Source organism: Prionailurus viverrinus, chromosome A2 (genome assembly GCF_022837055.1).
Source record: "Prionailurus viverrinus isolate Anna chromosome A2, UM_Priviv_1.0, whole genome shotgun sequence".
NCBI classification, from domain to species: domain Eukaryota; kingdom Metazoa; phylum Chordata; class Mammalia; order Carnivora; family Felidae; genus Prionailurus; species Prionailurus viverrinus.
In genome coordinates, this window is record NC_062562.1 from 164,090,167 (window position 1) to 164,118,076 (window position 27,910).

The window sequence follows — 27,910 nt, forward strand, 5'->3', positions numbered from 1 at the left end:
CCTCAGTTCGAGCCCTGCGTTGGGCTCTGTGCTGACAGCTCAGAGCCTGGAGCCTGCTTCGGATTCTGTGTATCCTTCTCTCTCCCCCGCCCCCACCCACACTCAGTCTCTCTCAAAAATAAATTAAAAAAAAAAAAAAAAAGAGCCCTGAGAGATAAATCAACCACATCAAATGTGTGGATCATGTTTGGATCCTGATTTGAACACATTAAATGTGTGTTACATTGGGGGTGTTTGAAAATGGAGGGTATTACATGATATTAAGGGATTTTTGTTAATTTTGTTCAGTGGGGTAATGGCATGATAATTTTTTTTAATGTTTTATTTATTTTATTTTTTTATTTGTTAGAGAGTGGGTGTGGGAGAGGGGCAGAGAGAGAATCCAAAGCAGGCTCCATGCTGTCAGGACAGAGCCCAACATGGGGCTCGAACCCATGAACCACGAGATCGTGACCTGAGCTGAAGTCGATCGCCCAACCATTGAGCCCCCTGGGCGCCCCAATAGTTAAATTTTTTAAAAACATTTCTCTCTGAGATAGTGCTGAAATATGCAAAAACTCCAAAGAGTAGAAAGGGCAAATGGAATAAGAAATGGAGTAGAATAAGAGAAAAAATAATCAAAAGGCAGAAAAGAGAAACATAAAATAAGGCCATGCAAGTAGAAAACACAAAATAAACACAAAATACAAGTAGATCAATGATTATAGCAAATGGACCAAAATGTTTTACTCTAAAGACAAAAGTTGACAGAATGGACTTTTAAAAAAATCTAACCATATGATGATTACAAGAGACACATCTAAAACATAATCATACAGAAAAATTGAAAATGAAGGTTATTTGGAATGGCTAATAGAATAGGCTATACCAAATACTGACCAAAAGAAGACTTGTGAAGCTGCGCTGATGTAAAACAAAATAGGTTTAAAAAAATTTTTTTTTTCAACGTTTATTTATTTTTGGGACAGAGAGAGACAGAGCATGAACGGGGGAGGGGCAGAGAGAGAGGGAGACACAGAATCGGAAACAGGCTCCAGGCTCTGAGCCATCAGCCCAGAGCCTGACGCGGGGCTCGAACTCCCGGACCGCGAGATCGTGACCTGGCTGAAGTCGGACGCTTAACCGACTGCGCCACCCAGGCGCCCCAAACAAAATAGGTTTTAAAGCAAAACCATTACTATGGTTAGAGGGGCTCTAAATAATTATGAAAGGTTTCATTCACCAGGAACATACTACAATTCGAAACCTTTATGTGACCAGTAACATTCTGCTTATGCAAAATATGTTAAGCAAAACTTGACAGAATTACAAGGAGAAATTGAAATCATGTAAGATATTTTAATACCTTTTAGTAATTGGGAGGTAGTTTTTAAAAATCAGTAAAGACAGAAAAGATTTGAATGGCAGAATGAACAAAGTTGTTTCACGACCACCTATATAGCACGTTGCTCTCAACAGATGAAAAGAAATACATATTCTCAGACACGGATAATCCATTTATGAAAATTGACCATGGAGAACGTCATAAAGCAAGCCTCGTCACATTTCCAGGTATTTCTCATATCGACCACATTCTCCAACCACAATGCAATTAAGTTAGAAGTCAATTAACAAAACATAGAAAGAGAGCCCCATACATTTGGAAAATAGGAAATATACTTTTGTAGAGTTCATGGGTCAAAAAGAAATAAAGACAATGAGAAAATATTTAAACTGATAATAAAAATGCTGCAAGTCTGGGCGCCTGGGTGGCCCAGTCAGTTAACCGTCCAATTCTTGACCTCAGCTCAGGGCTTAGTCTCAGAGTCATGAGTTCAAGCCCCAAGTTGGGCTCCACACTGGGTGTGAGGTCTACCTTAAAAAAAAAAAAAAGCTACGAATCAAAGCACATGGGATGCCATAAAAGGGAAAAAGTTATCCTTAAATGCTTACATTAGCACAAAAACAAAAGGCTAAACATTAATGAGCTTAGTGACTTATTTAAGAAGTTAGAATAAAAATAGAAGGAAGGAAAAATAAAGAGCTGAAGTTAAAGATCTAGAAAACAGGGGTGCCCAGCTGGCTCAGTGGGAAGAATATGTGACTCTTTATCTTGAGGTCGTGAGTTCGAACCCCACATGGGATGTTAGAGATTACTTACATAAATAGAACTTAAAAAAAAAAAAGATACAGAAAACAGAGTTAAATATTATTAACAAAGTAAAATGTTCATCTTGGAAAGAATAACGTTGACAAACATCTGGCTGGGCAGCAGGTCTAGAAGTCATTAGTCCCTCCCGCTGGAGGCAGGAGGAGAGCAGGGGCCCAGGAGTGAGGTCCCTAAGAAAAGGAAGACCGGTGGGTTAACTCATGCTTTTGAACTCAGGGCGAGGAGATTAGTGTTTGTTGCAGAGAGTTTGGGGATGAATTAATGGTAGATGATGGAAAACTAAGCACGTGGAGAAGTGACAGCTGGGGGCCAGCTAAGGCCTTGAGGGAGCAGGTTGGGGTCGGCCAGGGCCCTGTGTGTGTGGGGGGGGCCAGGTGGGGCCAGGGTGGGGGTAGTGTAGGGGGCAAGGTGGGAGTCAGCTGGGAGCCATGCACTGGGGGGGGGGGGGTTCTGGCCAGAGCTGTGTGTGGGGGGGGTGGGGAGGGGAGGAGGGAAGGAGCTGAGGGCAGAGGGGGCCTTGAGGGGTAGTGCAGGGGGGCAAAGGTCCGGCCAGAGCTGGGGCTTTTGCAGGAGGACAGGGGCAGGGGTTGGCGGTGTCTGCAATGGACAGTCGAGTCAGGCTGGACAAGGAGGCAGGACATCAAGGGGTAGACGGTGAGGGACGGCCGGGTTGGGGGTTCACAGGGGCCCGAGCAAGAGGCTAAGCGGAAGTGATGGTGGCTGGAGGAGAAGGGCTGCCCCCCCCCCCCCCCGCCCCAGGTCAGTGTTCAGTGACTCTGTGACCCTCCGGTGAAAGTGGCATTGGGTCGGCAGGAGGGCTCAGAGCTGCAGGCGAGGCTGGTCCCATCATTTCCCCGCTGGCTCACGCGGTCGCTTTAGTGTCACCAACAGGGTGGGGAGCATTCTTCCTCCAGGCGATTTGCAAATAATAGAAAAAAGTACACACTGTGCTCTTTTAAACACTGTTTACAGTTCTTGAAAAAGCCTGTTTCAAAAAAAAAGAGCAGTTGGGTCAAGGAATTTATGGCATAACACATAGAGCCATCGGGTGCATAAGGTATAAGGAACAGATCTCAATTATTCATCACTAAGTGCTGTGTCAAGATGTCTGAAATCTATCATATGGTTACTTTTGAAGACTTTTCCTTTCAACGTGGTAATCATAGTAGCCTGCCCTATTTCCAACCAATGCATTTCAAGGCCCCTGAAAATGGACCTCTGTCGGTCGCCATTTGAAAAACCTCCTGTCCGCTTTTTTTTTACGCTCAGCTCTACCTTTCCTTCCGTGTATTTCAGTTCTAATATGTCTGGGTTACGATAAAATTGCTTTTAAAAGGAAAGCAAATGGCGTACTTTTATAAAAATGTGTTGGTAAAGACTTTAAAACCACGTTTAATGTTCTAGCACCTTCCCAGTACCTAGCTTCGTCACATTAATCAGTCTGCGTCTGCTGTCACGTGGCCTTCTCTCTGTGTGGCCTGTTCTCCAAGGGACACGGTCACTGGTTTAGGGCCTGCCCTCCTCCAGTGTGACCTCACCTAACTTGACCATGTCTGCAAAGACCCTGTTTCCAAATAAGATCACATTCACAGGGACCGGGGTTGGGGGGAGACTTCAGCAGATCTTTGTGGGGGGGGACACAATTCAGCTGGCGATAGCTGTTTAGAACTGGGATTAAGAGCATGGGCTTTGAGGGGCGCCCGGGTGGCTCAATTAAGCATCCGACTCTTGGTTTCCGCTCAGGTCACGACCTCACGGTTCGTGAGTTCGAGCCCCGAGTCGGGCTCTGTGCCGATAGCATGGAGCCTGCTTGGGATTCTCTCTCTCTCCCTCTCTCTCTGCCCCTCCCCCACTCACGCTGTCTGTGTCTCTCTCAAAATAAGCAAATTAAAAAAAAAAAAAGCGAGAGAACAACCTCAAGGTGCCGTGGTGATGTTCTTCTAAAATGTTCTCGCAGCACACTAGATAGAATGTAAGCCCCTGCAGGCAGAGATTCGTGGTGTGGCCCGGTCCCCTCGAACGGTGCCCGGCCCGTGGTGGTGCTGTGTGCACAGTGTAATAGTTGCTACACAAATTGACATTGAAGCCCAAGGCTTCACTGGGGACTAAGCAACTGTTCTCTTTGATGCGGTTCTGAAAAGTAACAGGGGCTGCAAAAGTGTGGGCCTTGGGGGCCACCCCAGTTTGCTCATTCCAGGCTGGCTTGCTGGAGACCTCCCACCCAGGGGCCACCCGCCTGTCCCTTCCTTCCACCTGACGCTTGTGATTACGAATTAGCCCAGGGGCCGTCCTTCACACAGCACTGTTTTCGCGGGGGCGACGTTTCTGGAAATTGTTTCAGCTGTCAAAAAGAGGACAAGGGGCAAAGAGAGATAGTAGCCGGGAATTCTCAAAATACCCTGGAAGGACTGCCTCTGGATTTTAAGAGGCTCAGGAGTGAGTTTTATCAAAGCCTCTGTTCCATCTATGCGGGCGCGAGGGGCTGGCTTGGTGCCCGCGTCTCTGGTCTCTTCCACTCCCCGCGCCTGAAGCCGGCCTCATGTTTCTCTCCGGGTAGGTGTGGGTGTCTTTGTCTCCATTCTCCTCCCCACGGAGCTTGTCGCTTGTGCTCTGACTGCCGGCCCTCTCCGGTGGCCGCGGGCCCCCTGGGGGTCTGTGGGTATCCGCATCCCCTCCTCTGAGAAGGAAGTGTCCTTTGTGCTAGAAAGGGAGCAGGGCTCTCGCTCCTCGGGGGCCTGCCTCCAGCATCCTCCCTGGGTAGGAACCCACCTGTGAAAGCTACAGGCGGAGAAGAGGGCTGCCTCTGGATTTGTAGATGATGCCCCGTATCCTGTGGTGTCTCCCCACCTTCATCAAGTAGCCTGGCCACGCAGGGGAACAGCGTCACACGGTTGGAGTGTGTCACCAGCCCCAAGATCCTCCTGGATGTACTGGCCTTTACCGACCGCTCATCAAACGTCGGACGAACATTCCCGAAGCACCTCTCAGGTCCGGAGGTGTGCCAGTGTGGGAGTATGGAGATGAGTAGGATATCGTTCCCCTGAGGGACTCAGGTGACCGCTGCACCCGTGAGGACAACACCTGCTACTAACATTTGTGAGACTTTTAGCATTCGGGGAGCACGCTTACGCGTAACGGTATGTGCGTATTTCTCCATCTCAGTAACTGCACAAGGGAAGAGCCAAGCCAAGAAAGGTGAGGGACTTTATAACAGTTTCCTGGTGCGCACAGCAGTACCGAGAAGCATGTCTTCTTTAACAAAATGTTTAAAATGTTTATTTAAAAAAATTTTTGTTAAGGTTTTATTTATTTTTGAGAGAGACAGAGACAGAGTGTGAGTGGGGGAGGAGCAGAGAGAGACAGAGGGAGACACAGAATGTGAAGCAGGCTCCAGGCTCTGAGCCATCAGCACAGAGCCTGATGCAGGGCTCAAACCCACGAACCGTGAGATCACGACCTGAGCTGAAGCCGGACGCTTAACCGACGGAGCCACCCAGGTGCCCCAAATGTTTATTGATTTTTGAAAGAGAGAGAGCATAAGCACACAGAGAGAGGGGGAGACACAGAACTCAAGGCGGGCTCTGGGCTCTGAGCTGTCAGCACAGAGCCTGACGTGGGGCTCGAACTCCCCAACCCGAGATCGTGACCCGAGTCGAAGTTTGGATGCTTAACCGACTGAGCCACCCAGGCGTCCCTGAGGAGCAGATCTTCTGACCCGAGATGCCAGGTGGCCTCAAGCGCCGCCCTCCACTATCCAGGAAGGAGGCAGGGCAGAACAGGCCCACGGAATTATAGCCTGTGCTGTCAGAGGAGGGAGGCATCCATCGGCCGGCTGGCGGGGGCGGGGTGGGGGTGTGTGTGGAAGGGGGGAGTCCTGGGAGCCTCCAGGTGGAGGGCCATTTGACTTGGCCCTTGAGAGAGCAGTTGAGTATCTGCAGGTGAGGAAAGGGGGTGGGGACCAGCTCAGGCCGGTGGGCAGGTGTGGAAGGCGTGGAGCTTCTAGAAGGACAGGGAGCAAGTCGGTGGGAGGCTCAGTGGGAGGGGAGGGCTTTGCGGCGGGGCGGGGGGTGGGGGGGGCCTGTGATCGTTTCTGAGCAGTGAAATGAGATGATGAGATTTTTGGTTTAAAAATGCAGCTTAACGGCTGTGATGTCGGGAGGGTCAGCTTTTTGGGCCTCTGAATCCGAATGCGTTCGGAGGCCGCCAGAAACGCGGCCTCTTTATTGCTGTCTTTTCAAGGGGCGGGGTGGAGAGGAGGAGGCTTAAAAAGCTCATGGAAGATTCAGAGGTGGCCAGCGTCTCCGCGTCGTGGTTGAAGATGGTGAGTCCCCAGCAGCGGGGAGGGGTGGATGGCGGTGTTGGCTGGACAGGAATTGGGGGGCTGGGGCTGTAGGTAGAGGTTAGGGTTTCCTGAGTGTGACCCTCTCCGCGTCCTCTGCGCCAGGCAGTGGGGAGGCCTTGCGGCTGGAAGGGAGGTGACCCCACAGCTCGGGGCATCTTGCGGGCCAGGGGGCGTATCCAAAGGGTTGCCAAAGCAACGGGGACCTCAGGCTGCACGGGCCACGAGGCGGGGGGACCCCACCCTCCCCAGATCTTGGCCCGCCCGGAAGTGGCCAGGCCTCGCGGCCGCAGTTGGAGGTTCCCCCTTGGTCTTTGCAGTTGAGGCCGTGGCGGAGAGCAGCCCCGGGCGTGGCTTTGGGCCGTTGCGTGGTTCTCCCAGGCCGAGCAGCACAGTTTGGAAGAGATGAGAAGGGAGGGCCTGCTCTCAGGCTCCTGTGCTCAGCTGGGAGGGAGAGTTCACGCGGAGGAGGAGGGTCAGCAGCCTCTCTCCCTGGGGCCGGGAGGGCCGGTGGCTGGAATGGGTGAGGCAAATGGCCTGTGGCAAATGAGCGCCAGTGACACCTGGCAGCTGTTTACCTGCGTTCTCCGATTCGATTCGTTGCGGTGGTGATCCGTTGGCCGGAGCGGCGGGAGGGGGCGAGACGCTCCTGACTTTGGCCAGTGGAGGCAGGTGGGAGCCTCATCCTGCGTCCCCAACCTCCCAGAAGCAGGCGCCCCTCAGGCTCTGGTCCCCAGTGAGAGCAGGTGATTGTGACGCAAGCTTTCCGGAGAGGGCAACGCACAGCTGAAGTCAGTAGTGTTTTGTCGAGTCTTCAGATTCTGACCAGCAAGTTCCTTGGAGGTGGAGGTCCAGCAGGGGTCTGGAGGGAACTGGGTATCTGGCGTTTTCCCCACCTCCCTGCGGGGAGGATCCTCAGTGTCTTTGAGAGCCACGCAGGGAGCCACGTGATTAATTTTACTATACCCTGGCTTAGGCTGGCATCTAAAGGTAAATGTGCAGTGTGGTAAGTTCTAGAAATAAGATGGGGCTACATCCACAAGGCGAGGGGACTTTAGGGGTTTCCTGTGACTGTTGCAAGCATGCTCTTTATGTAGACTTACAACCCTGCCAGTTGCACAGGGAATTTTAGGTGAAAAAACAATTTTGGAACCTGTTCTTGGTTTCTTTATGAAAAGAAAGTAACAGAGAAACTTCCAAGTATTTCCCTGCGGGTTCGAATTTTCTCCCGAGAGTGCTGTTTGCAAAGCAAAATTCTCTTTTTGCCAGAAGTGCCTTGGAAGTAAGCGCCCTGAAATCTACCTGTGGACTGTTTGGATTGTCCCCTGTCCCAGAAAGGCTGCCTGCTCAGGTGTCCCCCCCCTCCCCCCAAAGACAGATGGATTCAGTTAGGAAGTAACGAAGGTAATCAAAAATACCCAGAAGGTTGTAATTGTTCGGGGCGGAGTTTCTAACCTCCTCACTTACATCTTGGGCTGCACATTGTGTGTCGCCCTGGCTCGCTCGCAGGGTCTGTGGTCTCTGCCCACCAGGTGCCAGCGGCACATCCCCACCGCCAGTGGTGACGAGCGAAAGGGTCTCCGCTTTGCCAAGTGTCCCCCGGGGTCCACAGTCTCTCCTGCCGAGAACCAGTGGTTTAAAGAGGATGGTCTGCTCATGCAAATGTTTCTCTAGGAAAACGTAAGAAATGTCTTCAGTTCAGGAAGTCCATCCAGTTTTCCTTGGAGATTAGAATATGAAACGGAATGGATGCCCTCTCCGATTCCGGAACCGGTGTGGTGTGTTTTTTACGCTCTTGCTTTCACGTTGATCACTCATCAGTCGTGTGCAAGCCTTTGGGGGCTGTGAGCTCCTTGTTGGTGCGAGGGCCAGGGCGTCCGTGGGCACTGGTGGCGCGGTGAGCCTGCCACGCAAGGGGGCCCTGGGAGCCTCGAGGGGACGGGCAGCTGCAAACACCTGGGGCGCATCCAGCAGGGGTTCCCAGGTGGTTTTTCTCAGGGCAGCTAGGCTTTTCCCTTAGAATCCTTTCTTCGTTAGGATTCTGGAAGTGCCACTTCTCCTTATTTCTAGAAGGGCACAGAGAGGCACACTTCCTAGAACCCGGTCTTTATCACTTGCCGGAAACAAGATGCTCTTGGGCAACAGCCCTGCGTCTGAGAAGGGGCCGCCCCACTCCCGCTGGCGCCTAACAGGTGCAGGTGCGCTCCAAACCCTGCTGCCCGGCACAGTGACACAGCCCTGCCCCACCCTACCCGACCCTACCCTACCCTACCCTGCCCGAGGCCCGCCAGACTGAGTGTGCCTCGTAGGAAGAGAGAATGGTAGCACATTTCTTTGTAAATGGCCCCGCGCGGTTTTCTGAAGCGGAACGTACACAGAATACGCTCTGTGTGGCACATGGGAGTCTGAGCAGACTCATGGGTGCTTCACAAACCCGGGGCGGGCTGAAAGCAGATGTTTTGAGGTTCCAAACTGGGGTTCTAGCAGCTTTGTGACTGTTTTTGCTTTCTCCCAAATATGACCATTAACCTAAGTCACAACCACGGTTGTTTCTATGGGGAAACGTGTACACGTGCTCTCTCACAGCTGGCCTAACTAGGAAATGAAAAGTGACAGTAAGAAAATCTGCGGGTCGACTTTTAATTGAATGTATTCTGTTTAATAATGGAGAGAAAGGGTGTGAGTCATTAAGGTTTTTTCAAAAATATTTTCTTTTTTTCTTTTTTTTTTTTAATTTTTTTTTAACGTTTATTTTTGAGACAGAGAGAGACAGAGCATGAACAGGGGAGGGTCAGAGAGAGAGGGAGACACAGAATCTGAAACAGGCTCCAGGCGCTGAGCCATCAGCACAGAGCCTGACGCGGGGCTTGAACCCATGAACCGCGAGATCATGACCTGAGCTGAAGTCGGCCGCTTAACTGACTGAGCCACCCAGGCACCCCTATTTTTTTCTTAAAAAATTTTTTTTTCGAGCGTGTGTGTGTGTGTGCGCGCGCGTGCGTGGGGAAGGGGCACAGAGAGAGAGAGACACAGAATCTGCAACAGACTCCAGGCTCTGAGCTGTCAGTGCAGAGCCTGATGCGGGGCTTGAACCCATGAACCACGAGATCACGACCTGATCCGAAGTTGGACGCTTAACCGACTGAGCCACCCAGGCACCCCAAGATTTTATTATTTAAAAACATTTTTTAAAATATTTATTTTTGAGAGAGTGTGTGAGTGGAGGAGGGCCAGAGAGGGAGACACAGAATCTGAAGGCAGAATCTCCAGGCTCTGAGCTGTCAGCACAGAGCCCGATGTGGAACTTGAACACATGGACTGTGGGATCATGACCTGACCCAAAGTGGGACGCCCAACTGACTGAGCCACCCAGGCGCCCCTATTATGTTTTTAATGTTTTTTATTTATTTTTGAGAGAGAGCATGAGTTGGGGGGGGGGGGACAGAAGATCTGAAGCGGGCTCTGTGCTGACAGCAGAGAGCCCGATGTAGGGCTCAAACTCACTAACCACGAGATCATGACCTGAGCTGATGTTGGACGCTCAACTGAGTCACCCAGGCGGTCCCCAAGAATTTATTCTTAAGTAATCTGTACACCCAACACGGGACTCGAACTCACAACCCTGAGATCAAGAGTCACACGTTCCTCCGATCGATCCAGCCAGGCTCCCCAGGTTTGTTTTTTTCGGATGAGGGAAAAAGGGATCCGAGAATTCACATTCTCCTTCATTTGGGAAGAAATCTCTACGTGGGAAACTTCATGCAGATTTGTAATGAATATGTGCTGAAACGTGGTATTTTAAAGAACGTCCTGAACAAAATGGTCGATAATAAGATTTACTTTAATCTTTCAATCTGCCAAAAAAAAAAACCCCAAAACAACAACAAAAAAATCAAACTATACTCATATATATATATACAGTGTGGACATTTTCAGAGCACTTACATTAGGAAACATGGTTTCTCTTCAACCACATGACATATTGCATGTGCCACAATAGAATTTACACAGACGATCGCACAGCAGCCGTACAAACATTGTGATTTTACGTTTCAGTACACAAGAAAAAAATAGACCTCTTCCCGGCACTCTGTCTGCTCATAACCGCCGCCTGTTCCCAGACTAGCAGAGCACGTTTTCACCCGTGCTTTCAGAAACTTCGGCTTTTCCACTCTAACAGTGGCTATTTTAGAAGTCCTACGCTTTCCAGATCCAAACTTAAATGAGAAATTTGCCTTTTAAAAATAACCACCGATGGTTTATTAACGAGCATGGGGAGGCTTACCCACCAGGATGTTTTAAAAAAAAAAAAAAGAAAAAAAATTGCAGGAAAGTAAAAATAAATAAAGCTGTTGTAAAGCAGTTTTGTTTACACTGTAGTTCAGAACAGACACTTAAACGTAAAACTGCCATTGAAGTTTTACAAAGTAATGATTTATATCCAAATTACAACGGTTTGACAGATCTAATGAGAACAAAACTGATTTGGTAAAGGTCCAAAGACTGTCACGCCCCAGCACCGTGTGGCTCCAGCTGCCACGGGCCGCAGTGATGACATATCACGTGTTCCGACATAAGGCACTAGGTCTGAAGAAGCCATGCGCTCGCCTTATGTCATATTACCTGTTACAGACCAGTGAATTCTTTGAAACGAAAAATAATAAAAAATTTCAGGACACAGTGCACTTTAATAACATACAGCATTTGAAATCGCTCAGACAAAGGTCTGAAAACAGTCTTTTAATGCAAGGCTGAATCTTCAAACACATAAAACCTGTTTCTTATGCTCAGTTTCAACGTCACTGGAAAAAATACCCATCGCTAAACCCTGCTATACATTCTTAGCCATTTTACGGTCTTCTAACGCGGTCAGTGTTCATGAGGCAAAGCGTGACCCAGAATCTTTGTTCAAGTTCTCCTACGAGGGCTTCTCCACTCACAGCGGTCATTCGGTTTCCGTCTCCTTTTGTTTGGCACCTGTCGGTAGATGGAAAATGAAACATCAAAGCGCGTCGCAGCCGGGCCTGTCTCGCACACAGCAGGGGTGGTCCCCACCCCCCGGGGAATCCTCACCCGTACTCTGCTGTGCCTTAGGAGAACGTTCCAGACCCCTACAAACACAGCCGCCCACTTCTAATCTGTGTTCCAGGTCCTAAGTGTTAAATACGCAGGACTTAATTTGGAAAAGAAAGGGGTTCCAGTGCTAACGTTTCTAAAAGAGAGAACGCACGTGTGTCCTAGTGAAGGTGCGCGTGTTGCCGTCACGCGGGCGGACCTCGCTCACTGCGCTTTGCGGGTGATTTTGTTCTTAAAAATTGGAAGGTCTGTGCCAACCCTGGCTCAGGCAAGTCTACCGGCACCGTTTTCCAAACGGCATCGTTCTGCGTGCCCGTCCCATTTTGGGAATTCTCCCCGCGTTGCAAACTTTTTCATGACGATACCTGTAAGGGCGATCAGGGATCTCGGTCGCTACTGTAATCATTGGCCGGCACCGTGAGCCCCACACAGGCAGCGACTCAATAAATGTGTGTGTGCCCACTGCTCCGCTGGCCGTCCCCCCCATCTCTCCCTCCGTCTCCTCGGGCCTCCCTCGTCCCTGAGATGCAACACTCTTGAAACCAGGCCAACGTGGCAACCCTACCGCGGCCCCTAGGTGTTCAGGTGAAAGTCGCCCACCTTTCGCTTTGTATCAAAAGCTAGAAATGATTGAGCCCGGTGTGACAAAGGCACGTCCAGAGCGGGCCTCTTTTCACCAAACAGCGAGCCCCGCTGTGAAGTCAGAGGAAAAATCCTTGAGATAAACGGCTGCTCCAGGGGCACCTGGCTGGCTCGGTCAGAAAAGTGAGCGACTCTTGGCCTCTGGGTTGTAAGTTCGAGCCCCACGCTGGGGGTAGACATGCCTTAAGTAAATAAATACGTAAACTTAAAAAAAAAAAAAAAAGTGCTCCTCCGGGAACACAGGTGCTAAGAAGGCAACGCGGCCTCCCTGCTGGTATGGAGAGGGTTGCAGGAGTCTGGACGGAAGGTCGCACCAGCCACGCGTCCCCTGAGGCCAGAGCCTAATCCGGAGCCAGGCCCCGACTCTCTCCGACTCCGTGAAGGCGGAGAGAGGTGAGGCAGCTGCAGAGGAGAAGCCTGAAGCTGGCAGAGGTGGGTCAGGAGGTTCCGGGAAAGGCGCTGTCTCCACAGCACACAAGTGCAGGGCGAAGCGGCCGGAACGAATGACGGGGGCCGCATGACACCCACCCCTTCGGTGGAGACACAACAGCCTTCTCCCGGAAGACGCCAGCTGGGCCTTCAGAGCCAGAGAGGAGAAGTCCGTGCCCGGGGCTGACTCCCTCGTCGGGGGCTGACGCGGCAGTGACCTGGACCGGCAGCCGGGGCTCGGTGACCGTTCCGAAAACCCGAGGCCCCCGCGAACGGCGGGAGGTCTGCTCCGCCTGCGCTCTGTGAACGCACGACGAAGCCCGTCGGTCTCCAGCACGGTCACTGAGCAGGGGACGCTGGCTGCTGAGTTCTGCTCAGCCAGAGATCCCTTTCAAGAGGGGGCAGCTCCCTGGCGGTGCACCCGGTCACATCCCAGAGCTCTGACGGAGACGGACGGGATGAGGGTCGTGGTCGTGCCTGCCGCCACCCCCGCCATCCTGCAGCCCGTGCCTCAGGCGGCCACCTCGGCCTTCGAGTCTAGTATTTAAGAAACACGGGTCACAAGGCGACAGCTGCCACGCCTGGAACTCCTCAGATGCATCTGAAGGCGACTGAAAACCTTCTGCGAAAGATTCACCGTTCTAGAAGCCATTAAGAACGTTCGTGATTACAGGAAGAGATCAGATTATCAACATAATCCGGAGTTTGGAAGAAGGTGATTCCAACCCTCCTGGAGAGGACGTGGAGAGTTCAGGACCTCAGTGGAGGAAGTCACTGCGGACGCGGTGGAAACGGCAAGAGAACTGGGATCAGAAGTGGAGCCTGAAGAGGGGACGGGGTCGCCACCATCTCAGGATGAAACCTGGACGGACGAGGAGGGGCAAAGAAAGCAGCTTCCTCAGGTGGCATCTCCTCCCGGTGGAGATGCCTCGAAGACACGGTCACAAGGGATTTGGAACGTTCCGGAAGCCTGGTCGGCGAGGCAGCGGTGGGGGCTGAGAGGACAGACCCTGATTCGGGGAAAGTTCTCCTCTGGGTAAAATGCCATCAAACGGCACCGCCCGCCACAGAGAAATCGTTCGTGACGGGAAGAGCCACCCGGTGGGGCCAACGTCCCCGCTGTCTTATTTTCAGACGCTGCACAGCCACCCCGGCCTTCAGCGCCCACCACCCTGCCCGGTCAGCAGCCGTCACCGTGGGACAGGACCCCCTCCAGCAAGAGGATTAGGACCCGCTGGAAGCTCAGACGGTGGTTAGCACGTTTCAGCAATAAAGTCGCTTTTCACGGAGGTGTGTCCACTGTCGTTTTGGCCGAAGTGCTGGGGCACACGTCACACGCCGCAAACGTGTGGTGCAAACGTGCCTTCCGTGCACCAGGAAACCAACACCTTCCTTCCACTCGCCTTATTGTGACATTCGCTGTACTGCAGGGGTCCGGACCCCAGCCCACAGGGTCCCTGAGGTGTGCCTGTGCGTACTTCCAAAATGTTGAACAAAAGCATTCCAACACGTTTACGGGTATCTGCACGCATCTGGCTCGTGACTTTCCGGGCGGGTTGGCGGGAGCGCTACCGTTTTTCTCAGCACAGCAGCCTCTCCTGTTGTCCCTTCAGACCCAAGAAGACTTTTGAAAGAGATGAACAACCCATAGAAAATAAGGGGCTAAAAAACCATAGCTACCGCTAACCGATCATTTATTGATCAGTCGCGTGCGTGCGCGCACACGTAGGTTTGCCTGGACGGTCCACGTGTGACAAGGAGCTACTGCTGAAGAGAAAATGTTACTACGGCCAATCCGCGTCCTTGATGGAGGACCGTGTCCACTGGCTGCTGAATCACCACTGGTAGCTTTTATTCACCCAACAGCGGATGCCTTCTCGAAGTGCCTCTTGCCGCTGATTCCCACCCAGCAGCGTGGGTCCCGGCTGTGGTCCCTTGTCGCCCGCAAACAGCTTCACCTGTGGGTTTGGTATCAGAGTGTGTCTGGAAGGACGCAGGGCCTGGGTCAGCCTGCTCACCGGACGGCTGCCTGGACCAGGGGCTAAATGAGGCCACACACGGGCAACTCCTGGGGGAGACAGGGGCCAGGCCGGAGCCCTCACCTGATGCTTACACGGCACCGTCTCTCACGATGACGGCATCTCAAGGGCTGCTGATCCGAGGCGGGCAGGGCCGGTGTTCCCGGAGAGCTCTCCGAACGTTCACTTGCGATCCAGTTATTAGGGACACGGAGCACTTTTCCTAAATAGGTTCTACACACTACACTGCAGAGAATTCTAACTCAACTACTATCTTTAGAACGTTATTTCTATGGTAACGCACATACCAAATTCGGCCGTGGAACAGGGTTCCTCCCTGCAGAGGAGTATTAATGACTTGGAATTTAAAAAATCTCAAATGTGGATGGAAATGTCAACTCATCCAACCCAACATTTTCATTCGTTTAAAAAAAATTTTTTTTTATTCTTTTAATCTCTACACCCAACGTGGAGCTCGAACTCACAACCCTGAGGTCAAGAGTCGCATGCTCTACTGAGCCCGGCACCCCGGGCCACCACTCTCATTCTTTGGGTCTGTGACACTAGGCACGCAGAGGCTAAAGAACGTGATTCGTTCACTCTGGAGCTTACCACGCACAAAGAATCTTGGCCATGAGACTGAGAGGGGCCGAAATGAGCCCTAACGCTGCTGGCTGAACGTGTGCCCTGGCCCGGGCCAGCTGCCCGGGAGAGGGGTGCCTCTATCTGAAGGTGCTAAGTTACGTGCCTGCCAGGACGAGCCCGCCCTGGACGAGGCCCGTCCCCGTGCGCACAAAGGAGCTGTCTGTGCGCAGGCTGCACAGGAGTGGGTCTCGCCCACCTGCTCCGGGTGACCTCCGTGCGTAGGTCAAGTACAGCCGTGTGAGTGCCCTGCTAGCCGGGGAGGGTCCCGCAGCACGGGGGTGTTGCCACCTGCTTATCTTTCTGCTAGGGGTTTGCGTGTGTTTTCTCAGTCCGTGGACCCCCTCCCCGGTTGGTGCTTCTCTGCTGGAGTCACGGCCTCGGTGCTTGCACCCAGGGGAGGTGAGATTTCTCGCCGGTGGCAGGGACTCCTTTAAGATGGGCATCTTTAGGTTAGAAACCAACTGGAAACTGGTCTTGGCTAGTTTGCTTTCTGAACCAAGGTAAAATAAGTACTGTAGTACATGCACGGTTTATTTTTTCCCCATTATTTAATTGGGCTCATTTTTAAAAAACATAATTTGTTGTCACATCGGTTTCCGTACAACGTCCAGTGCTCATCCCAACAGGTGCCCTCCTCAGTACCCATCACCCATTTTCCCCTCTCCCCCACTCCCCATCCACCCTCAGTTTGTTCTCTGTAACTGTTTTCTCCCCTTCCCCTCCCCCATGGTCTTCGGTTAAGTTTCTCAGGATCCACGTATGAGTGAAAACATACGACATCTGTCTTTCTCTGACTTATTTCACTTAGCATAATACTCTCCAGTTCCATCCGCGTTGCTGCAAATGGCAGGATTTCGTTCTCTCTCATGGCCAAGTAGTTTTCCATTATATATATAAACCACATCTTCTTTATCCATTCATCCACTGGTGGACATTTAGGCTCTTTCCATTATTGGGCTGTTGTTGAAATTGCTGCTATAAACATTGGGGTACAAGTGCCCCTGTGCCTCAGCACTCCTGTATCCCTTGGGTAAATTCCTAGCAGTGCTACTGCCGGGTCATAGGGTACATCTATTTTTAATTTTTTGAGGAACCTCCACACTGTTTTCCAGAGCGGCTGCCCCAGTTTGCATTCCCACCAACAGTGCAAGAGGGTTCCCGTTTCTCCACATCCTCGCCAGCATCTACAGTCTCCTGATTGGTTCATTTTAGCCACTCTGACCGGCGTGAGGTGCTATCTCAGTGTGGTTTTGATTTGCATTTCCCTGATGAGGAGTGACAATGAGCATCTTTTCATGTGCCTGTTGGCCATCTGGATGTCTTCTTTAGAAAAGTGTCTAATCACGTCTTCTGCCCAATTCTTTCTGGATTGTTTCTCGGGTGTGGAGTTTGGTGAGTTCTTTATAGATTTTGGATACTAGCCCTTTGTCGGACATGTCATTGGCACATATCTTTTCCCATTCCATCGGTTGCCTTTTAGTTTTGTTGATTGTTTCCTTTGCGGTGCAAAAGCTTTTTATCTGGATGATGTCCCAATAGTTCATTTTTGCTTTTAATTCCCTTGCCTTTGGAGATGTGTCAAGTAAGAAACTGCTGCGGCCGAGGTCAGAGAGATTTTTTCCTGCTTTCTCCTCTAGAGTTTTGATGGTTCCCTGTCTCACATTCAGGTCCTTTATCCATTTTGAGTTTCTTTTTGTGACTGGTGTCAGAAAGTGGTCTCGTTTCATTCTTCTGCATGTTGTTGTCCAGTTCTCCCAGCACCATTTGTTAAAGAGACTTTTTTCCACTGGATCCTCTTTCCTGCTTTGTCAAAGATTAGTTGGCCATACATTTGTGGCTCCAATTCTGGGGTCTCTGTTCTGTTCCACTGGTCTGTGTGTCTGTTTTTGAGTACACGCACACTTTAATGTTTAACTTCTAGGGGGTTCGGAGTGTACGTCACCTAGTCTGCAGTCTTGGCACGTCTTGGCACGGGTCAGTCTGGCCCAAGGCTGGACTGTTTGTATTTGATGGGGGTGGGAAGGGGAGGAGTAGGGAGGAAAAAGAGAGGGCTGGTGCCTTTAGGACCCCTTAGCCCGCCTCTCACTACTAAACATGGCCCACAGGAGACACAGCAGCCCTCTTCCCCAGAGCCCCCTCCTCCCCTCCCCTGCACGCTCCCTGACTGGCCCGAGAGCTTGCACCGAGCTGGTCTGGCACAAAATGAGGTTAGCTACCAACGCTGTTTGGGAGGTAATGTAATTCCCATATGCTGTTGTTAATGGAAAAAAGTTTGTGTTTAGGCCTTCTGTTTTATATACTCAAAACACAAGATTTTTTTTTTTTTTTTTTTTTTTTTAAGGGTAGAGCGAAGAATTTCCCCTCCTATGTTTTCTAGGTAGTCGTCCTAAAAATCAAAACTGAAGGAGTCTTCGCTTTTGAATGGGAAGGGTTAGGACTATGGCAACGAATCCTCACTTATGCAGACGCTGCTGGTTGTTGATAGGATGCTCCTCAGAATTTCTATCAACTTTTATCTCTCACCCACGCGGAGCAGTAAAACAAAGAAAAACCACACAGGAAGTGAAAATGGTTTACAGGGCAATGGACGAGGATTCAAATTTCAGAATATCAATATAGGAACGATACAACCCCGAAACACCGAGCTCTGTCTGTGCACGGTGGGGAAGTACCTGCACGGGGCCCCCGCCCCCGCCCCCGCCCCCGCCCGGCGGCCCCCACCCCCCCTTCTCGCACACGAAGGGCAAGGCCAGCACCCGGCACTCGTACCTGCGGGCGTGAGTATCAGGGCCTGCAGAATGTCTGACAGGGAGATAATACCCACGATGCTATCTGCTTCATTTACTACCACCAGCCGATGCACCTGCAAACGCGAGAAAAGTGGGTCAGAATTTACATGAAGGTTTAAAACGGGTGCGAGGGAAAATGTCTTTCGTATACGATGCCCTGAGTACATCCCACAAATGAGAGATGGAAACAGCGCGCAGAACCTTGAAGGGTCTTAGGCTCTGAAGCTTCAATGCAGTGCTGACTTTCTTAACTACTTGTGGGAAAAATCGGCTGCGTCCCGCTGTTTTCAAATTTCAGAATATCAATATAGGAACGATACAACCCCAAAACATGAAGGTACCAGGCAGCCATAATCTTAAACGTAAGTTCTTAATTCTGTACAGTTGTCTCTCAGTTTCTCGTAACTCTCAGATACTGATTTACGTGGGAAGGACGTCCAACCAAATGAGAGCTAGAACAAAATGGGTCACGGTTCTTCATTTTTCTGTAGTCTTTTCTCTAGGAAATTCCTATGTAATATGCTGAGTTCAGAAGATAAGTGAACTATAATTAAGTGAAACATTATATTCACATCTCATTTTCCACTGAGATCTTTTTTTTTTTAATTTTTTTTTCAACGTTTTATTTTATTTTTTGGGGGACAGAGAGAGACAGAGCATGAACGGGGGAGGGTCAGAGAGAGAGGGAGACACAGAATCGGAAACAGGCTCCAGGCTCCGAGCCATCAGCCCAGAGCCTGACGCGGGGCTCGAACTCACGGACTGCGAGATCGTGACCTGGCTGAAGTCGGACGCCCAACCGACTGCGCCACCCAGGCGCCCCGTCCACTGAGATCTTTAGCAAACGAATGGCTTGTGTTGTGGGGTCTTACTCTAGATGTTGGGTGTAGAGAGGACTTAAATAAACTTGAAAAGTTTTTCTAAAAAAACTTCGGGTCTTCAATAATCCTGTGATAGAACACAATTATTTTACTATAATTATAAATTAAAACGATGGCTTGTATCTAGGATCAGCGAGTGCTTTCTAGTCTATGCTGGACACATTTTGTTGTTAACGTCCAATAATGCTAATTAAGTAACTCTCTTTTGAATGACTGAAGGTCAAAGGGCAGCGATCTTACCCAGAGAATTCAGTCTTCCAGGCAGAAATGGCTACCAAAAATATTTTCTTGCCATTTGTTGCTGAGTCTAAACTAGCGAATATTCTGGTGTGATATTTATGTCCTATAAATAGCTAAATCATTGTGGATACTGTATACCCTTTCCCCAACAACTGTAATGAAGCTAAAATTGGCCTTTGTCCCCCAGCAAGGAGCCATCTGGTGAAAAATTCTTTCAATGGGGAAAAAAGTCAAAATGGGTAACTTGAGAAAAGTGTTAAATTACACCTCTTTCCTCAATGACCTATTTCCTATTACAAAGAAATTTCTATTGCTTGCCAGATGGGCCGAAAAGACGAGCCAATTGCTTTTCTCTTTTGCCCGAGAATATATGCTCAGACAAGAGAGCTCAGGACAGAGGAGCACTGGACGGTGTTACCCACGCTAACCAGAACTCCGCCACCCAGGACCAGGCACGGCTACTGCTGTGGCGCGGGTCTTCCTGGTCTCTTTTCTATACACACGAGCAGGTAAATGAATATACTCACGCTATATACGGTAAGTGGCTTTTTCTCTTGGTAATACGTTGTTAATGTTTTTTCTGTACCTTCTAGGACATTTCTCATTGTTGTAAAGGATTTCATCACATGGATGTGCACTGTCCTTATAGACAATTAGGAAGAGGGGTCTTACCTATTTCTGCCTATGATCTTCGAAAGGCCCATAATTCTATGGACCTTCATAAAAAGAAAAGATGTATTCCCAAGTCCACTAAAACTCTTTGGAGAACAAGAGTGATGGGTACTAAACTCAAGTAGGAAAAGGAAAGAGTTCCTACTGAGATTCTAAGTGAAATACGTTTCAAAAGCTGTGAACAGTGGTAGCGGGGGGAGGCCCCGTGGGTGAACCCACGCCAAGGTGAAGTCTTCAACACGCAAGGATGAAGACGGGGCTATGTTTCTGTAAGATGGCTCCCGGGAGGGTACAACCCCCTGCTTCACATGTAACGTTAGGATCGCCTGTTAGTAGCCTACGAACTAATCAGGGGATTTTCTTCGTGGACTGTGTTCTCATATTTATAATAAGAATGACCAAAGCAGGTGTATCATTATGAATTGATTCTGCCTACTTCGGGGCAGTTCCAGAAAGAACACGGTATGTCAGTCCTGGAGAGTGATAAACGGCTAACATTCCCATCCCTGTCTAATGAGGAAGGGAAGGAAAGATTCCGGGAGTGGGGATCCTGGATTAGATACGTTATATGCTGATCTCGCTCATCTTTTATCGGAAGCGTTATCCGAAGTATACTCAAAACCCTCACGTACGCGGGCACCAGAGTGCAGAGGGTCAGGAGACGAAGTTATTCGACCATCTACTCTTATGCAGATCAAAGGATGTTTTGAGTGACCATTCCCTTTGTTACAGCAGTATACAATGACACAATTTTAAGTTCGTAAATCCCCTAATGGGACCTAAAGCTCTTGGGACATTTGTTTTCTTAGTTATGTGCTTTTTAAACCATGAAAGTTTCTGACCAGTTTGACTCCACTATGACACTGGCACTTATCAGTTCACTGCAGTGAGCATTTCCAGATGACCTACTATGTGTCAAGCAACACGGGGAGGGTGTGATCTCCGATCGCACTGGCTGACGCTGCGACTCAGGATCCCCGTGCACCTCGAGCAAGGACCCGGTGCAGCGGGCGTGTGCAGGGGTGGGAGGGCAGGGGGTGATCTGGCCCGGCTGCCTCACCTCGGCCCGCACTATTCTGTCCACGATGGTCTCCAGTATTTCCAGCTTACTGCACTTCACGACGCCCTCAAAGTACTGTGAGCGGTGCTGAAGGGCCTGGGTCACTGTGATATCTAGGTTATTGTACGTCTTCTCAGCAGCAAGGTTCTGTAATAAAGGGACGGTGAATTATATCCTTTGATTTCAGCTCGCCTATTTAATAACCAAGATTAGTAAGTTTAAAGTGACCTGATTTTTTAAAGACATTGTTTATCTTTTAAAAAAGTTTTTTTTAATCTATTTTTGAGACAGAGACAGAGCATTGAGTGGGGGAGGGGCAGAGAGAGGGGGAGACACAGAATCCGAAGCGGGCTCCGAGCTGTCAGCACAGAGCTTACGAGATATACCTTAATTATGACAAACCCTGTTAAATTTTGCCTGCTTGTCCTAGGGAAGACTACCTCCCCCCCATCCTTAGACTAACATTTGTAAAGGGTGAGAAGCACCCTAGGGTACCTGCAACAGTAGACCCTCCCTGCGAGCCCCTGCCCAGGGGGCAAGGTTTTCGCCAGGAAGGTGCCGAGGGACCCACCAGGTCAAGCCCGTGAAGGAAGAACAGGCCAGACGAGCCCCCCACAGACCCATGTGGCTTTAACCTCAGAGGGTCCTACCCAACCAAATTCTAATTGGCAGATTTTTTGATGCCTGTTATGTTAAGCAGAATGCACAAGACAAGAGACACAGCTAGCTGCCAAGTTATATTTAACGGCGGGATCAATATTAGGGTAAAAAATGCAGAGCACGTTTGGGGCTACCAGAATTTTGGTTTCCTTTCTTAGAGATACTAGAAAACTCTAAGGAAGTGCATTTAAAATGAATGGGGCGAAAAAGCATTCAGTAGAAAGATGTAGCATTACATCTAGCAGATTTACACCAGGGATCAAAAACAGACCCCTCAAAACAGGACTTTAACTCTAATATAGGGGCGCCTGGGTGGCTCAGTCGGTCGAGCATCCGACTTTGGTTCAGGTCATGATCTCGCAGTCTGTGGGTTCAAGACCCACGTCGGGCTCTGTGCTGACAGCTCAGAGCCTGGAGCCTGCTTCCCATTCTGTGTCTCCCTCTTTCTCTGCCCCTCCCCCGCTCGTGCTCTGTCTCTCTCTCTCAAAAATAAACATTAAAAAAAATTTTTAAATAATGAATATATTTGCTGTTTTCTTTAGAACAGCTGTTCCCAATCACTAAAACAATGAGATGATTATAACCCCTGAAGTGACCCCTGAATTACTGTGTGCACTAAGCACATGGAATAAATAATGTCTTGCCCACAGAAATAGGACCGTCTATAATATTCACACATGCTGTAGTAATGGATAAACTACACATAGACTGGAAAAACCATAAAATGCTAATATGTTATTCACTGCTAACCCAGGGGATGTTAGCACAGTAACTCTGGGCAGTCTGCAGAATCCTCCGGTCCTCACCTTCACAAAAGCTAGTAATGAGGGAAAATCACAAACAGATTAATGTACCTATTTTACACTTATTTATTTCCGAGGGGCAGAGAGAGAAGGAGACACAGAATCCGAAGCAGGCTCCAGGCTCTGAGCGGTCAGCACAGAGCCGGACACAGGGCTTGAACTCACAAATCGTGAGATCATGACCTGAGCCAAAGTCGGATGCTTAACTGACTGAGCCACCCAGGTGCCCCATGAATCTGTTTTAAATGCATTCTAGAGGACAGGTGTAACAAAATTAAAAGTACTTACAATGACATCAAATTTGGAATAAATATCTACAACTTTTCCTAAAAATGAAAACAAATGTTAGAAAAAAACAGGTCTCAGAGACAAAAAAAAATACCATTTAAAATCAGTCTTAGATGCTTACGAGCGATTAAACAAACTTGTCTAATTTTAAACGGACGTGAAATCCCATCTTAACAGCAAGTGTAGAAATAAGCCAGGTCCAAGTCCTTGCTAACCCGAGTGCTGCTCGGTGCTGACTCGATTCGCCATGTCTGAAACTCTCATCCCCCTCCCCCCCCTTGCTGGCCACCCACCCAGTCTGATCTGCTGACCGCTTAGCAGTCAGTTTGCCCCAAGGAGACAAAGCGTGGCCTCTGTCTGACCAAACCCACAGACCTGACTCATCCACCACAGGCAAGGCCGACACTCGTCTTTCTACAAAGACGTTCAAGGCTTTAATGATGGGAGTGTCCGGGTGGATGAAGGCGATGTTGTGGTAGGTCCCGATGCCAAGGGCGTCTAGGTTCTGCTTCATGAAGGCAGGCTTTGGCATATCAGACATCTAAGCAGAAGATAAACACAAATGCTCTAGAGCCCGAGCAGACCTCTTCAATGTGCACATGTCCACACTTGAAACAAAACACTACGTATCACAGATTACAGTTAAGCGGTTTTCTGACCATCTACCCGGATGTCCGAACGAACACGGAAATGCTACACATAGGAACTGCAGTCTGCGTTCAAACCGGTTTACGGGTCTACGCTTCTATTCAACGACTTAGTAAAACACTACAAGGCACTCACACAATGTAATGTTCCCCTTCTCTTCACCCACGGAAAACGTGGACAGAAGAGGGAACGAGAGGTCTCTTTGGAAGTTCAGACCCATAGCCACCAAGAATCCTGTATCCTTAGATATTTATCTTAAATTCCTGGTCCTGCTGTCGGCATTAAGGAATATCTACCAAGAACCCACGCGTTTCCAGACCCAGAGCGTCTCAGGAGAGCTGTCTGAGCTAAGCTAGTCCTCACCCCGGCCCCCCCCGCACCCCCCCGCCACATCCTGAGGACTCCACCTTGTGATTACGAGGGGCACAGAACAGGCCAACAGAATTGCAAGAACCTTTAAAAGTTCGCTTTTCTTTTCATGGGCTGTTTTAGAGGAGGAGGGAGAAGTCAGAAGAGAGGAGTCTAGGGTCATGTTTGACTAAGACAAAATAAGGTCTACGGTTTCAAAAATCCACCTTGTATAAAGGGTATAGTTGATTCCGTCCTCCTGCTGTACCTTATAATTATCAGGAAAAGATGAACAATTAGAAGAAACAAAATGTTCAAGTCAAAGAGTTCATCAATATTCAAATCATGAGAATCCTAGAAATTTAGAGAAAAAAAAAGAAAGACCTATTAGGTCATCTAGGCCATCGTGACGCAGGACAACCCCTGTTCCATATTGTACGCTCAGGCTAACTGTCAACGGTCTCCAAGGGAAAGGCCACTTTTGCCTCAGAAAATGATCTCGGATCAGTAAAAATCAGGGTCTGAAGTTTTATTTAAAATCCTGTATTTTAATCTGAAAACCTCTAGGTGAATATTCTAAGAGCATGACTTCATTACCATATTGGCCCAAATGTAAGGCTGTACTGGCAGAGGGGACCTCCTCGACTTTTTACGGAAGAGGAGGACACCAAGGCCCGCCTCCCACTGTTCCTTCGCAGCCGCAGCGGTGCAGCCGTGAAAACCGGCTGGACTCGACCAGAAACATCCGGGAGACCCGGGGCAGGCTTAACTCTCTGAGCCGGGCGCCTCCGCACAGAGGAGCCGAGACACCGCCCACGACAGGGCCTCGGAGGCAGGGAGGCCGAGAGGCAGAGAGAGGCCGCCCGTCGGGAGCCTCTCAGCCACTGCCGGCAGTGAGCTGGCAGTCGCTCCACCTCAGTTTCACCGCCTCGAAGGTGGGGACGCGTAAAAATACCTACCTGAGAGGGTGGAGGCGAGGATTAGAGGTGTCGTGTGACACGGGCAGGACAGTACCTGCCACGTGACAAATGCTGAAGAGTCTTCAGCTATGACGATTACTGTCACTTTAGTGCGATCGCTCTAGGGGGTGGGTGGGCTAAAAGCCTGGCACCTGCGGGCCCTGGATACACGGCCCCGCCCTGGGTCCCACTCAACTGGGATACGGGGGCGACAGCCTGTTCAGCGCACAGCAGACCCAGGGTCTGCGCCTGACAGGGGGGACGTCTACCCAGCACTATCCGTCCCTGACTGTCCCCTACACTGTCTTTCTACTGCCTGCTTTTTTGTCAATTTCCTACCTTCTGTCTTAGCAATTATTTAATCGTGAAGAGTGTTAGTTTCCCAGGTAAACTATGAAAATGCAGGACTGGCCTGATTCTCCCAACTACGGACCCCTCGGTGCTTCTGTCTGGCAAAGCTGAGGTCGGGATGCCGGCCTCTCTGCGTCGCGCTAGAGCGCTGTTTTATTTCCTTAACCGATGCGGTAGGAAGCGGGGAAGCGCATCTGAGGTCGATTTTTAATGTCTACTACGTTCCGTAAAAACATGACTTCACGTGTCGTCTCTTCGGGACCACGAATGAGGCCTCCTACTGGTCCTAGCTGACCAACGACGGCTAACTGCAAATTCAGGGCATGTAATCCGAAGGGGAAAAATTAAAGCCCTCTTGTAAAAACTCGGGTCCTTCGGCGCTTTTAGTATTGACCAAAGAGGCCAATGTTCGGGATGATTAGGAAGATGTCTCGTTTCAAACGCAGCTGAGAAAACCTACCGGTAACACAGCCCGAATTTGGACCAACATGGTATTCTCGTGCCAAAATTCTATTCGCTGTGGGTTTTTCTATCGCTGTAATTTCCAATACGATAATCCTGGGGACGGTATTGTTTGAATGTTTCTGCAACCATGATACCGATAAAGCATCGTAAGGCAATTTGCTGTAAATACTGGCTCAACCGATCTTAAGATAGCACTGTCTGAAAGAGACTGACTTGCAAATTGCTTTACTGCCCTCTTGTTTTAGGTGATGAAACATTCTAACCTAAATAGAGAATTTCAAGCGTGTTGAGTATTTTGACACTTGCCCTGAAAGGCGACTGCTTCTTACATGGAATCAACTTGGAGAATGCAGTAAGTTGAGAAAGTGCAGCTTAGCAACGATGGAGACCTCCTAACAATCGCAATGCCAAAGTTAACCACTTCTACTGAGGGTGACAGGAGCCAATTTACTTGAAGTAAATTAGTTAAAGTAGATGCAACTACGTCTTTAGAAACACTAAAAACTACTTACAAAAAGCTGGAGGAACTTGAGGATTCTTTTGTGGGTAAGTATATAAAGTGCATTCCCACTGATAGGGTCAATAACTGGCAATCTGTGGATTTTATTTTTGATCAACGAGTATACAGCATCGAAGAGGCTGCGGGAAAAGCCATCAAAGTTGTTAGGAGGCTTTAAGGAAAAATGTAAAACGCTCTGGACCACCCCTGCTTTAGAAGCATTTTCAGTGTTTTCACATCACAGCAATAAAAGGTTGATTTGACTCAAAGCAGTGTTTGGGAAAAGTTTTAAGTTGGGTATCTCAGCAAGAGGTCTTGATTTTTCCCAGTCTGTGTCAATCTCAGATACAAGCGCGAGCTACGGATCTCTAGGAGAGGAGGTTCTAACCGTGTTTAATGCTGCTGTTTGAGAACGACAGGACTGCAAAGGGACCACACCAGCGACCAGGAGCTCGGGCCCGGCCCCGCCCCGTAGCGGGCTCACTGCAACCCCCTTCGGGGCTGCTCTGGCCCTTCCCAGGTCTGCCGGAGCCGTCCCAGAAGGCCTGGGTCAAAACGTATGCGCTAGAGGACTCCCGAGGGGTGGCGCGTTCTTCCGATGACCTCCTGACCCATGTCTAATGGAGAGTGACCTTCAACCTCAGGGCACGCTAGAACCCCTGGGGGAGCTTCCGGAATGCACGTTCCTGGGCACCACCCTCCAAAGGCGATCTAACAGGTCGGAGGTAGAGCTCCCCGGATGGTTTGTGCTGCTGGTGATTGGGATTTTAAAACTGCTTAACGTGACCATCCTCCCAGCCCCTTATCAATCCTCTGGACAAACACCGGCTGATTTCTATTGCCTCTACATCTACTGAATTCAATATCTGAAATTAGGGAGGGCTGGCTGGCCCCTATCTAGATGAAAAATCTAGCAATCATGGAAACAAAACAAGAATCTGAATGAATGTTTTCAAAGGAGAAAAACTTTACAAGTTTACCTTGCATCTGGAGATATATTCACTAAAGGCTTAAATGTTTCTTGTAAATAAAGCTCTGTTTTTATAGAAAGAAAATACGCAGTTAGTAACAACCCATTTGCTGTTTGTAATTATTACATAAATTAAACTACTCTTCAATTTACAGACAACAATTAGAAGGATTAAAAACCAAAAGCAAATGAATGCAATTTACTGAACACTACCAGATAAATTAGAGTTAGGACTATTTTAAACAACTTAGAAGCTGCTTTCGGGATGTTGCCTTTGTGGAAAAATTAAATATTTAAAAACAGTATTACAATGGATGTTGTAAAAATGAGAAGAATCTTCAAGCAATCTGATGTAAAAAATCAAAACCAGCAGAGGTCACTAGAATATTAGCAAATTGCTATCACCCTTAAGACAGAAGTGTTCATAGAATCCTTTAAAACGAATTTTCGCAAGTTAAAATAGAAAATAAAAGTTACAACAGACTTTGTCCTTTAAAGGTGCTTAAGTTTTGTTTCCCCAAACTCATGCTCAAAACCTGCATCTTGGGGATCTTGGGAGTCTGTAGAAACTATCTTCCTAAAGACCCACTGTAATGAAATCTGCCTCGCTGAGGTTTCTATACAGAAAAGCATGAAGCAGGATCTTGACGTTACCATTATTACCACTGAATGAACACCATCTCACGTCAAACTGTAAGTATACTTAAATCTTAGTCTAACGTTACTTATAATGCAGCAGAATCTGATCAGGAGGATCTGTCTTGGTGTTAAGTTATATATTCACTTCCCAACAGGCAGTGCTAAGATACAGATCCCTTGTTGACTCTGTTTTGTTTGACTTGACAAAGCCATTCTAAATCAAACATATCGCTCAGCGAAACTTCCAAGTCAAATGGAGTGAAAGAGCCGCTAGCCCTTTAGAGAATTCCCACAGATGTTCAGATTTTGCGGCTGCCGGTCACAAAGGTTGCTCGTCGTT

At 49.2% G+C, this 27,910-nt stretch overlaps 1 protein-coding gene across 12 annotated transcripts in view; it reads right to left on the bottom strand.

Moving 5' to 3' along the window:
• Nucleotides 1-10,311: 10,311 nt before the first annotated feature.
• Nucleotides 10,312-27,910, bottom strand: part of PRKAG2 (protein kinase AMP-activated non-catalytic subunit gamma 2) — a 262,042-nt gene continuing 244,443 nt past the window's right edge. For 10 of the 12 annotated variants that reach the window (XM_047849311.1, XM_047849309.1, XM_047849312.1 and 7 more), the window contains 7 exons: nucleotides 26,942-26,996; nucleotides 25,975-26,101; nucleotides 23,067-23,232; nucleotides 22,692-22,729; nucleotides 20,941-21,087; nucleotides 18,068-18,161; nucleotides 10,312-11,465 (listed from right to left, as the gene is read on the bottom strand). In XM_047849311.1, coding sequence (XP_047705267.1) covers nucleotides 11,434-11,465; nucleotides 18,068-18,161; nucleotides 20,941-21,087; nucleotides 22,692-22,729; nucleotides 23,067-23,232; nucleotides 25,975-26,101; nucleotides 26,942-26,996 — 659 coding nt within the window. In that variant the 3' untranslated portion in view covers nucleotides 10,312-11,433. The other 2 variants (XM_047849314.1, XM_047849313.1) reach the window with 2 other exon arrangements.